The sequence below is a fragment of the Lepidochelys kempii genome, chromosome 11 (assembly GCF_965140265.1).
Source record: "Lepidochelys kempii isolate rLepKem1 chromosome 11, rLepKem1.hap2, whole genome shotgun sequence".
Classification (NCBI taxonomy): domain Eukaryota; kingdom Metazoa; phylum Chordata; order Testudines; family Cheloniidae; genus Lepidochelys; species Lepidochelys kempii.
The window spans coordinates 41,003,566-41,017,150 of record NC_133266.1 but is presented as its reverse complement, the minus strand read 5'-3'; the positions used below and the strand labels follow the sequence as shown (position 1 = coordinate 41,017,150).

The 13,585-nt window shown below is 42.5% G+C and overlaps 1 protein-coding gene across 7 annotated transcripts in view; it reads right to left on the bottom strand.

Moving 5' to 3' along the window:
* The window catches only part of RAPGEF4 (Rap guanine nucleotide exchange factor 4), a 227,969-nt gene that overhangs the window by 189,807 nt on the left and 24,577 nt on the right, over positions 1-13,585 (bottom strand). For 6 of the 7 annotated variants that reach the window (XM_073305859.1, XM_073305860.1, XM_073305869.1 and 3 more), the window contains one exon: positions 267-413. In XM_073305859.1, the coding sequence (XP_073161960.1) occupies positions 267-413 (147 nt within the window). Of the gene's footprint in view, positions 1-266; positions 414-13,585 lie in introns of those variants that run through there. The other variant, XM_073305868.1, reaches the window with a different exon arrangement.

The window sequence follows — 13,585 nt, the reverse complement described above, 5'->3', positions numbered from 1 at the left end:
TTGTGGAGTAACTTATTAAGCAAAGTTGTCAAGACAAAAAAAACAGGATGGTCTTTGAAGATATATTAATAAGGATATATAATCTTGCAGAAGATGAAGTACCAAAAAGGGACAAGTGGATTTCACTCATTCTCCAATTTTTTTTTAAAAAGGTATATTCCTCTGCTAAAACTGAACACATTAAGACACAATCATAATGTTATTATATACATACATTTCACTTTTCTCTAACCATATTAATTGTTCAATAAGTCTTTTGGCTTTACCTCCCAAAGTGCTTTGAAATCCTTCTGCTCAATTCGAAGGAGCTCACTGTATTCCCTGGTAACAATAGTAGCATGGCGAGGGGTGTTATCCAGAATTGACTCTCCAAAAGCGGTTCCTATTCCCAAGGTACATATTGTTACAGCATCCTTTGAATCAAAAATAAAAAGGACATGTATTAAATTCCTGGCTTTTGAAGGGGTCTGTAGTTTCATATCACTTATCAGCTGATTATGCTACACAGCACAGCCATAGATTCTTAATTAATTTTCTAGGATAAGCATTTTAACATTTGGATGAGAGGATATGGCTGGGTTGGTCCAGTGGCGCAGAAAGCCTTGATTTCAGAATGCGCTTAGGATTCTGTTTTCCCTGCTCACTAGCTGGTTCAGATCTGCCTTGCTGTAAAGTACAGAGAACAGGAATCACCACCACCTTTGGAAGAAAAAGTCATGATCTCTGGTCATGTATCCCTTTACACAGATGTGATGAGGAGTGTGACGTTAACCATATTTCTATGAAGAATATGGGGTGTATGATAGGAATATGGCATAACCAAGTTATACTTTTTATAGGATGGCTCATGTAAGATATTATTGGAAAGATTATGATTTACTTAATATGATTATCCAATTTGTATGCATGTATCATTTCTGTATCTAGAGTTAGGAATATTGACTATGTAACAATTACAACTGTGTGTGTACTTGGGGGGAACACCCACCAGACTGTAGGCAAACACTCTGAATGACCCATTAGGAAGAAACAATAAGACTGTGAAGATACTAATCTCTCTCCTTCCTAGGAGATGTAGCTGTGACACTACCAGGTCAGGTGATAAGATCACCTGATACAAAATACCACCTTGGACACTGCTGGTACTTTTCCTCTGTACGGGAGTGGGGATCAAACAAAGGATTCCTGCCTTAGGTAAATCCTTTTTAAGGGCTGGGGAGCGGGTTGATCTCGACACTCCTCCATTGCCTACTCAAGAAGAAGGACTGCTGAAAGAACCTGAAGGGACAAAGGAACTAACCTGAAGGGAAAGGAAGGGGTGAGTCCAGAGTGAGACAGGGTAAGAAGAAATAACTGGAACTCTGAGCTACAGAAACTCTGCATCCTGCCTAATTCAACATTTAGGGTGAGAAATTACATCTTGTAACCTGTTTCTTTAGTGAATCAAGCTTAGTTTGCATGTTTTGCTTTATTTGCTTAGTAATCTGCTTTATCCCTTATAATCACTTAAAATCTGTCTTTTGTAGTTAATAAACTTATTTCTTGTTTATACCATAACCCAGTTTGTGCAATTCATATCTGGGGGTGGGGGGCCAAGAAGCTGTGCATAGCTCTCTTCACATTGAGGGAGAGGGTGAATTTTTATGAGCTTGCGCTGTGCAGATTTTTCTATACAGCACAAGACAATAGACCATTGAGTCTACACTCCAAGGGAGGTGGGCACCTGAGTGCATGGGGCAAGCACCATGCTTGTTACACTTGAGCAAAGTATATGAGATCTTTGCCTACTTTTCCTATGAAATATCAAAACTATCTCCTCAAGCCATCTTTCTTTGGAAAATATGATTATGCACGTGACACATGCCCTTTGCTGGATCCTATGTTAACTATGTAAGTAGCTCAATTGGTGTGGCATGTAAATACTTTAATTGGAAACTAGAAGAGAAGTAGCGCTTCTAACAAACATATGATTATCTCCCAAACCAAATTACCTTTCCTCGTATAAAGAGTATTTCCCTAACAGTTTTTTCACAATGACCATACATCGTTGAACTGCTATTCTAATTTGGAAAATCATTGCCACCTTAGCCCTTACAGATAAGCCAGTAGCTTGGTAAGAGCTTTTTTTCTTAGCAGTTTAAATGTATTCTTATGTGGCTGATACTACAGGAATGTTTCTTCATAATACTGATTCTTCTGGTTCATTTATATCCTTTAGTTTCTCTGATTATATAAGGGAACTTGGCTTGAAGTAAACTGAACTACCTTAAATAGTCAGCAAACTATGGTGTTTTTAACACATCACCTTTAAAAATACTTATTTGTACATTTGTCAGAATGATACATAGCATCCAAAGGGGATAGATATAGGATGGGGAAATAATCCAGTTTTTTTAAACTGAAACAACCAAATCATCTTTCTATCATAGATTCAAAACACTAAATAAACTTAACTTTCTAATAAAAAAATACCCTCTTCTGCCCCCTTCAAAATCCTTTTTCTCTTTCTCATTCTCTCTCCTTCTGTGAGATTGCTCCCAGAGAAAGACACTACTCCATATGAATGAGGGTGGCAGAATTTGGACCTTAGGGAATAAGTAATTTCCTTTTGCACACTACAGTCCGCCATGTTTGAAAAAGAATGTTTCAGAAGAAATGGAGGAGCATACATTATGGATGTCTGGTGTTGGAGGGCTTAAATTTGTGATTCTGATCAGTTCCATTGGATGTACTACAGCTCTCTTATAACTGAGGATTTTTGAGACAACATCTTTCATCACCTGAATCTTAAACCTGCCACTGAATTGCAGTGAACCTAAGTACATAGTCTGTGACCTGAAATCTCTATGATTTCAGTGTGTGCAAAGAACACACAGCAATGGGAACAAACATATCTTTCCAAGTCCTTAATGCTTCTTCCTTTTAAATAACTATGTGAACCTTGGCTGGTACCTGGTAAATAGAACCTCCTGCTGCTTCTGGGATTTTAGAGGGGAACAGCAGCCTGAGCTTCTAGCTGCCAGCAATCCTCAAGATAGTCTACGTGAAAAGCAGAAGATCCTTGAGTGTAATGTTAACAGGCCTAATAGGAAGCGTTCCTAGGGGGTGGAAGAAATATCAACAGAGAGCAGAGGGGAAAATGGGACTCTGAAGCCCTGAAGAAGCAAGATCGGCTTGCTCCCTAACTGGCTCAGAGAACCCACCTCTCCTGTAGCAAAATGGTGGCTAGAAAAAAGCTGAAAGAACTGTCACTTGACAGAATCCTGGACTTTTCTTTTATGAAAACATGATTCCTCAGGCTCCTGGAAGGTCAGGAAGGTCTGGAGCAACAGATAACAACCCTGCGTTGCATACGAGAAACTGAGGATTTTCTGGACAAAACTCAGGATACGCTTCTAGGGGCACAAAGCTCTAAAGATATAGAGCAGGTTGCACAGAGAAGCCAAGAGGCCAGTGAGGAAGCTTGGCAACATGTGACCTCCAGAAGAGGTAAGCGGAATGTCCGGGTTCCAGTAACACAGACACAGGTAACTAACCGCTTTCATGTTCTCTCCACAGGTATCGTTGCGGAGAGAGGACCAGATGATATGTCTGGGGCGAGAAAGCAGAAGGAGACTCCGCTGGCTGATGTCCTGAGGTTGGGGGTTCCACGACCACCACTCCCAAGAGGAGAAGGCGGGTGGTGGTGGTCGGGGACTCTCTCCTCCGGGGGACTGAGTCATCTATCTGCCGCCCTGACCGGGAAAACCAAGAAGTCTGCTGCTTGCCAGGGGCTAAGATTCGCGATGTGACGGAGAGACTGCCGAGACTCATCAAGCCCTCGGATCGCTACCCCTTCCTGCTTCTCCACGTGGGCACCAATGATACTGCCAAGAATGACCTTGAGCAGATCACTGCGGACTATGTGGCTCTAGGAAGAAGGATAAAGGAGTTGGAGGCGCAAGTGGTGTTCTCATCCATCCTCCCCGTGGAAGGAAAAGGCCTGGGTAGGGACCGTCGAATCGTGGAAGTCAACGAATGGCTATGCAGGTGGTGTCGGAGAGAAGGCTTTGGATTCTTTGACCATGGGATGGTGTTCCATGAAGGAGGAGTGCTGGGCAGAGACGGGCTCCATCTTACGAAGAGAGGGAAGAGCATCTTTGCCAGCAGGCTGGCTAACCTAGTGAGGAGGGCTTTAAACTAGGTTCACCGGGGGAAGGAGACCAAAGCCCTGAGGTAAGTAGGGAAGCGGGATACCGGGAGGAAGCACAGGCAGGAATGTCTGTGAGGGGAGGGCTCCTGCCTCATACTGGGAATGAGGAGCGATCAACAGGTTATCTCAAGTGCTTATATACAAATGCACAAAGCCTTGGAAACAAGCAGGGAGAACTGGAGGTCCTGGTGATGTCAAGGAACTATGACGTGATTGGAATAACAGAGACTTGGTGGGATAACTCACATCACTGGAGTACTGTCATGGATGGTTATAAACTGTTCAGGAAGGACAGGCAGGGCAGAAAAGGTGGGGGAGTAGCACTGTATGTAAGGGAGCAGTATGACTGCTCAGAGCTCCGGTACGAAACTGCAGAAAAACCTGAGTGTCTCTGGATTAAGTTTAGAAGTGTGTGCAACAAGAGTGATGTAGTGGTGGGAGTCTGCTATAGACCACCGGACCAGGGGGATGAGGTAGATGAGGCTTTCTTCCGGCAGCTCACGGAAGCTACTAGATCGCATGCCCTGATTCTCATGGGTGACTTTAATTTTCCTGATATCTGCTGGGAGAGCAATACAGCGGTGCATAGACAATCCAGGAAGTTTTTGGAAAGCGTAGGGGACAATTTCCTGGCGCAAGTGCTAGAGGAGCCAACTAGGGGGGGGGCGCTTTTCTTGACCTGCTGCTCACAAACCGGGTAGAATTAGTGGGGGAAGCAAAAGTGGATGGGAATCTGGGAGGCAGTGACCATGAGTTGGTTGAGTTCAGGATCCTGACGCAGGGAAGAAAGGTAAGCAGCAGGATACGGACCCTGGACTTCAGGAAAGCAGACTTCGACTCCCTCAGGGAACGGATGGCCAGGATCCCCTGGGGGACTAACTTGAAGGGGAAAGGAGTCCAGGAGAGCTGGCTGTATTTCAAGGAATCCCTGTTGAGGTTACAGGGACAAACCATCCCGATGAGTCGAAAGAATAGTAAATATGGCAGGCGACCAGCTTGGCTTAATGGTGAAATCCTAGCGGATCTTAAACATAAAAAAGAAGCTTACAAGAAGTGTAAGGTTGGACATATGACCAGGGAAGAGTATAAAAATATTGCTCGGGCATGTAGGAATGATATCAGGAGGGCCAAATCGCACCTGGAGCTGCAGTTAGCCAGAGATGTTAAGAGTAACAAGAAGGGTTTCTTCAGGTATGTTGGCAACAAGAAGAAAGCCAAGGAAAGTGTGGGCCCCTTACTGAATGAGGGAGGCAACCTAGTGACAGAGGATGTGGAAAAAGCTAATGTACTCAATGCTTTTTTTGCCTCTGTTTTCACTAACAAGGTCAGCTCCCAGACTGCTGCACTGGGCATCACAAAATGGGGAAGAGATGGCCAGCCCTCTGTGGAGATAGAGGTGGTGAGGGACTATTTAGAAAAGCTGGACGTGCACAAGTCCATGGGGCCGGACGAGTTGCATCCGAGAGTGCTGAAGGAATTGGTGGCTGTGATTGCAGAGCCATTGGCCATTATCTTTGAAAACTCGTGGCGAACGGGGGAAGTCCCGGATGACTGGAAAAAGGCTAATGTAGTGCCAATCTTTAAAAAAGGGAAGGAGGAGGATCCTGGGAACTACAGGCCAGTCAGCCTCACCTCAGTCCCTGGAAAAATCATGGAGCAGGTCCTCAAAGAATCAATCCTGAAGCACTTGCATGAGAGGAAAGTGATCAGGAACAGCCAGCATGGATTCACCAAGGGAAGGTCATGCCTGACTAATCTAATCGCCTTTTATGATGAGATTACTGGTTCTGTGGATGAAGGGAAAGCAGTGGATGTATTGTTTCTTGACTTTAGCAAAGCTTTTGACACGGTCTCCCACAGTATTCTTGTCAGCAAGTTAAGGAAGTATGGGCTGGATGAATGCACTATAAGGTGGGTAGAAAGCTGGCTAGATTGTCGGGCTCAACGGGTAGTGATCAATGGCTCCATGTCTAGTTGGCAGCCGGTATCAAGTGGAGTGCCCCAAGGGTCGGTCCTGGGGCCGGTTTTGTTCAATATCTTCATAAATGATCTGGAGGATGGTGTGGATTGCACTCTCAGCAAATTTGCGGATGATACTAAACTGGGAGGAGTGGTAGATATGCTGGAGGGCAGGGATAGGATACAGAAGGACCTAGACAAATTGGAGGATTGGGCCAAAAGAAATCTGATGAGGTTCAATAAGGATAAGTGCAGGGTCCTGCACTTAGGACGGAAGAACCCAATGCACAGCTACAGACTAGGGATCGAATGGCTACGCAGCAGTTCTGCGGAAAAGGACCTAGGGGTGACAGTGGACGAGAAGCTGGATATGAGTCAGCAGTGTGCCCTTGTTGCCAAGAAGGCCAATGGCATTTTGGGATGTATAAGTAGGGGCATAGCGAGCAGATCGAGGGACGTGATCGTTCCCCTCTATTCGACATTGGTGAGGCCTCATCTGGAGTACTGTGTCCAGTTTTGGGCCCCACACTACAAGAAGGATGTGGATAAATTGGAGAGAGTCCAGCGAAGGGCAACAAAAATGATTAGGGGTCTGGAACACATGACTTATGAGGAGAGGCTGAGGGAACTGGGATTGTTTAGCCTGCAGAAGAGAAGAATGAGGGGGGATTTGATAGCTGCTTTCAACTACCTGAAAGGGGGTTCCAAAGAGGATGGCTCTAGACTGTTCTCAATGGTAGCAGATGACAGAACGAGGAGTAATGGTCTCAAGTTGCAGTGTGGGAGGTTTAGATTGGATATTAGGAAAATCTTTTTCACTAAGAGGGTGGTGAAACACTGGAATGCGTTACCTAGGGAGGTGGTAGAATCTCCTTCCTTAGAGGTTTTTAAGGTCAGGCTTGACAAAGCCCTGGCTGGGATGATTTAACTGGGAATTGGTCCTGCTTCGAGCAGGGGGTTGGACTAGATGACCTTCTGGGGTCCCTTCCAACCCTGATATTCTATGATTCTATGATTCCTTGACCTGAAAACCTATGGTGTTAATTTATTTCTTAGGTTGAACAGCTGCCTCATCAAAAGGTCTCTTAGAAAGTGACTCCTTAACAAACACATGTCCCTGTCTATCCTTCATCTATTCTGGTTTTAACAAGTCTTTCCTTTAATTGCTAAACCCCCCAAAATGTGGAGAGGTTTTTTTTCTATTTTTGAGGGGTAAAGAGTCAGTAATAGATGTAAATGTTGCTCATAATCTATCTATTTGGAAAGTTTCTGTTTCTTCCATTCCATTAATTTATTTCTGCAGTAAGGACAAAACAGAAGCCATTTACTGAATTTAATAAATAAAGCTGAGAGTATCAGAGTCCTTGAGAACAAAATCAGCCTGGAAAATAAAGGCATTTCTTTGTACCCCCATTTAAGTGCATTGTTTGATAATGGTTGGATAGTTACAGGATGTCACCTCTAAAAACATCATACAAAGCTTTTTCCAAGGAGAAACTTTGTCTCTGGGTATAATGGGACTCCCGTGTAACCACTATCTATATAATCTTATATGCTCTCTCCCATACACCTGGCCCCCCACTGCCCCACCCCCACAACTGCTCACAGTTGCCTTCCTGGAAAGTTTATTACCAACAGTTGTTAAATTTTTCCTAGATCCTTAATTCTTTTCCAAGACTATATTTATTTTATTTTTCTGACCATATAATTTTATATGGAAATATCTGTACAAAAGCAATTTGCCATGGTTCAGGGAACTGGACTATTATGGATATTTGTCTTTGTAATGCGATTACAGAACCACTTACTTGGTCTTAATAACATTTGCCTATTATCACGTATTAGACGCATGAAAGGAAAACAATGCAATTTTAAGCACAGAGAATGATGCTGAAATATGCTTATGAATCTCCCCTGGTTGATGAGCTATGGGCAAGAAGTAGGTACATTGCCAGAAATTACTGATTATATTTTGTGGCCATTTCAAGAATCCTAAATTTTAGAATTAAATCAAACCATGTTATTAATTGTGGCACCTTAGAGACTAACCAATTTATTTGAGCATGAGCTTTCGTGAGCTACAGCTCAGTGAGCTGTAGCTCACGAAAGCTCATGCTCAAATAAATTGGTTAGTCTCTAAGGTGCCACAAGTACTCCTTTTCTTTTTGCGAATACAGACTAACACGGCTGTTCCTCTGAAACCTGTCATGTTATTAATGTTATATCAAGTAAAATGAGTTTACATGCATCCGATGAAGTGGGTATTCACCCATGAAAGCTTATGCTCCAATACGTCTGTTAGTCTATAAGGTGCCACAGGACTCTTTGCTGCTTTTACATTTTCTATGTCTTTTTTGTGTGTTTTCACTGTAAACTACAACATGTGCATGTTTTTAATCAGACAGTTGGTTGATTTGGGGTCTTCATTTCTAGTACTCTGCTTTTGTTTGGCTCCAGTAATGTCATTTATTTCAGAACTATCCCAGGGGACTGGATGGTTAAGGAGACTGGACTATGGATCTTTTCAGTTCTAAGGCCCTGATCTTACAATGAGATCCATGTGAGCGGATTCCTGTGCTCGTGTGGAATCTCACCCACTGAAGTGGATTTCACTGCAGAATGCGGACCACAGTTATTAATCTGAATCCATTCCCAGTTGTTCTGGACTTGTTACCTTAAAATGCCTGATCTGTGTAAAATCAGTTTACAGTTCTAGTCCAATGTCTAATGGACTAAACCACTGGCAGATTTACTGGCAGTCTCAGCCGAAAGGCCAAGAATTGATTTGGCTTACAGAATGTACTGCCAACAGACCTTGAAAGACAGACAAATACATTATACATACAAGAGGCTATAAGTCCATTATTATTGAAAGGTGACTTTGTTGAGAAAAAAGTTGCAGTCAAATATTCCTTCTGCTCACAGCAGCCTATAAAGGACAGAAGCTTCATAGACAAGAATTGCCTTTTCTCTCCTAGTTACCTTCTGCTCACCCCTGTCATTTTTAAAGGCTCTCATTGTGACAGGTTGCCCCCTTTAAGGTGCCACCTGATGTACTGGGATACCACTGAGACCACCTGTTCTGCCAGCCTGGGCCCCCTTCTAGGGCACATACCCCTGTGCTCCCTAGAGTGGAATTTATCCCCTGTCAGGCGTGGGCTCACAACTGACAGCCAGAACAGACCCTTTGCTGGTAAGCTTTGAACCCTCCTCTCTCGTTGAATTGGGTTTGCCTCCAGTTAGAGTCCAGGGAATCTGCACCCACCACAGCAGTCTCTAGGATTCTAACATCTTTTTTCTTTGGACTTTCTGCTAGGACACATTTTTCTATGCATTTTAGAGTGAGTTCTGTTCCTTGCTTTACTGCCACTTCTTGGCAGCCAGCAACCTGGACAGACTCCCTACCGTCAGGCAAAACACTCCCATCCCCTGAGGGGATAGCCACCAGACAGTAACTGGTTTTACTCACCCCCATTCCTTCATAGCAAACTGCTTTGCAGGGCTGAAGAGGAATTAAAGAGAGACTCTCCCATTTCCTGTAGCTTTGTTCTTCCCCTCTGAGGCTTCAGCACAAGATTCTTTCTTGCTGCTGACAGAGCTCTGGACAGCCTGAGCCACATTCAAAAAATCATTACCCAAAAGAATTAGTGTAGGATTATGAGGAACCACAGCAACAGTTAATTCAGCTTGCAGATCCGCAGTTTCCATGTGCACTTTAGCCAAAGGCTCAAGGATTTTGTGACCTCCTACTAACAAAAGTTCTGCCAGCTGTCCTGGCAGTATGTCTTTCTCCTGAACCAGGTCTCTCCTGACCACAGAAATTTCTGAACAAGTATCTCTCCATCCAGGGAATTCTCTGCCATTTACTCTAAAGGCTGTCAGGTGCTTACTGCCTGGCTGTGCAATGTCAATCTTTTAAAAACCCTGTATGATAAGTGGCAATTGCCTGAGGTGCCTCTGTGCTCTGGAAAAACGACGAGTCTGGTGGCACCTTAAGACTAACAGATTTATTTGGGCATAAGCTTTCGTGGGTAAAAAACCCACTTCTTCAGATGCAGACTGAAAATTACAGATACATGTATAAATATATATAGGCACATGAAGAGAAGGGAGCTACCTTACAAGTGGAGAACCAATGCTGAAGGCCAATTTAGTCAGGGTGGATGTAGTCCACTCCCAATAATTGATGAGGAGGTTGCCTTCTTTGTCCCCATATCTACTCTAGTAACACCATCAGAGGCTTATTCACTTGCACATCTACTAATGTGATATAGGCCATCATGTGCCAGCAATGCCCCTCTGCCACATACACTGGTCAAACCGGACAGTCTTTATGTAAAAGGATAAATGGACACAAATCAGACATCAGGCATGCTAACATAAAAAGCCAGTAGGACAGAGGTGGGCGAACTACGGCTTGTGAGCCACATCCGGCAGGAAGAAGTAAACCTAAACCATCCCTGACAGGTATATGTCCAACCTGTTCTTAAAAACCTCCAGTGATGGGGATTCCACAAGCTCCCTTTGAAGTCCATTCCGAAGCTTAACTACCCTTATAGTCAAAAAATTTTTCCTGTTATCTAACCTGAATTTTCCTGTCTTAAATCCATTACTTCTTGTCCTACTTTCAGTGGACATGGAGAACCATTGATCACTGTCCTCTTTATAACAGCCCTTAACATACTTGAAGACTCCCCCTCTGATAGTCTTAGACTTAAGTTTGAAGACTAAACATGCCTAGTTTTTTGTTTTTTTTAAAAAACACCCTTTCCTCATAGGTCAGGTTTTCTAAACCTTTTATCATTTTTGTTGCTATTCTCCGCACTCTTTTCAGTTTATCCACATCTTTCCTACAGTGTGGGGCCCAGAACTGTACACTGTACTTCACCTAAGGTCTCACTAGTGCTGGATAGGACAATTACCTTCCTTGTCTTACATACAACCCAGAATGGTATTAGCCATTTTCACAATACATCACATTGTGACTCTCATTCAATTTGTGACCCACTATAAACTCCAGATCCTTTTCAGCAGTACTACCACCTAGCCAACTATTCCCCACTTTGTAGCGGTGCATTTGATTTTTCCTTCCTAAGTGCTTTCCACTTTTCTCTATTTAACTTCATCTGGTTGATTTCAGACCAATTCTCCAATTCATCCAGGTCATTTTGAATTCTAATCCTGTCCTCCAAAGTCCTTGTAACTTCTCCCATCTTGGTGTCATCTGCAAATTTTCTATGCATACTCTCCATTCCATTATCCAAGTCATGAATGAATATATTGAATAGTGCTGGATCCATGACTGTGGAACTCCAGTAGATACAGCCTCCCAGTTTGACAGAGAACCACTGAGCACTACTCTTTGAGTACAGTCTTTCAACTTGTTGTGCACTCACATTATAGTAATTTCATCTAGACCACATTTCCATAGTTTGCTTTGAGAATGTCATGTGGGACTGTGTCAAAGGCCTTGCTAATATCAAGACATATCATCTACTGCTTCCTCCTATTCACTAAGCCAGCGACCCTGTGAAAGAAGGAAATTAGGTAGAAAATTATTATTCTCTAGGTGCTTATGATCGATGTGCCTCCCCGACTTTGGTCTGCCAAGCCCCACCCCTCGTCATTTAAATCCCACCTGTAAATTCACTTATCTGAAGCCTACAATAAGCAATTGAGTTTTTTCACTATTTTTAACTTGATCCATGTTATCTGCATATGGTCTTTAAAATCCCACCAAAATGCATACAAGCCTTAACTTAGTAACTGTGGCTCAGTCTTGCATTCTGATGCCTGCCTGCCCATGGACTGCGGCAGGATCAGGGCCTACGTGACTCTTTTGCGGATATCTAGTCCTTCACTGCCCCATTTCCTCCATTGTCTCTTGTCCAAATTAAAATTGTAAGCATTTGTGGGAAGAGATAGTGCGTCCAATTCTGTGTTCACTGAAGTCAATGACAAAGCTCAATGGTGCAGGATCAGGCTGGCCTAGTGTCTTTTGATGTCTGCTGTTATGAGTCTAGCACACTTTGTGGCAATAAAAAACAAAATAATAATAAAGATGATCCTAAATGGCTGCTTAGAGGCCTTCTCTTATCAAAAACTTACTCACAGCTTCATTTTGAGGCATTACAGTTGTGACACTTGAAAAGCTGCCTATTTTCAAAGGGGAGTTAACAAATTTATAGTATGTGGAGGTTTCTTGTGTGTTTCTACAGCACCCAGCTAAATAGGGCCTTGGGGTGCTATCACAGTACAAATTAAAAACACTGTAGGAAAAACCCATTTACAAAACCCATTTACAATAGTGAGTAAGGACCTTATTCTACCAAACTGATAACAGGGCAAGGAGACTGTTTCTCTGGAGGAGTCTTCACTGAGTTCCATGTACAAATCCCACATACAAGTGTTATCAGGTTAGGTGCAACTAACTAACCCATAAAAGAAGGGAATAAATGGAGTAGGGACAGGGCAAGAAAATCCACTGAAAATTCTTCCGTGCCTTCCAGTGTGATACTTTTATCACTAAAACATAGACCACGTCTTCTTCCATTTCTTACACATTGCTGAACACAGAGTCAACACTTACACAATTTGTATGGAAATGCCCATACACCTCTCAAAATTTACTGGACATGTAATTCTGTCACTTTTCTGCATTATAATTGTCTTGCCCCATTTCAATAGCAAGTGAAATTATTGCAGAAATAGAGAGCAGCTAGCATCTTTCTCTGTGTCACAGGGACAGAATTACTATTAACAGAGAAATCTATTCTGGTTAAAACTCAAAAAATGAACAGATTAAATAGCTGGATGAGATTTTTAAACTAGTCATTTTGGTATGAAATATTCCAGGTTCCCTCAGAAGCTAATTTCTCTTGTTTCTTATGTATTCTAGCACTGCCCTCTTGTGATATACTATAGTTCTGCACATATTAAGATAGCTTAATATTATCCCAATGCAGGTAAAACAAGATGTTTTACCTGTCAAATCCTAAATTTGTGTTTTCCCTGTTATCTCTAACATCTAAATCAATGTGGGAAATATCTTGTTTTAATAGAACAGAAAAGAATCAGGAATTTCAACACCATACAGTTGTGTTCCGTCTTGCTGATAGTAGTTAACATCATGAACACCTACTACAAAAGAAACACAGAGCCTGTTCAGGTGTTAACAACTAAGTAAAAAGAAGAACCGATTATCCCATTTTAAATTAAAATTGTTGATTTGCCATGATTGAGTCTATGCTGATATCTTTTTCCAATGAGATTACAGTTTGGTTGTTAAAAGAGAATTATGTTGATGTAGTGTACTTAGACTTCTGTAAGGTGTTTGACTTGGTACCACACAAATTTTTGATTAAAAAACTAGAATATAATGTTAACCTGGCACATACTAAACAATTAAAAACTAACTGATAGGTCTCAAAAGTA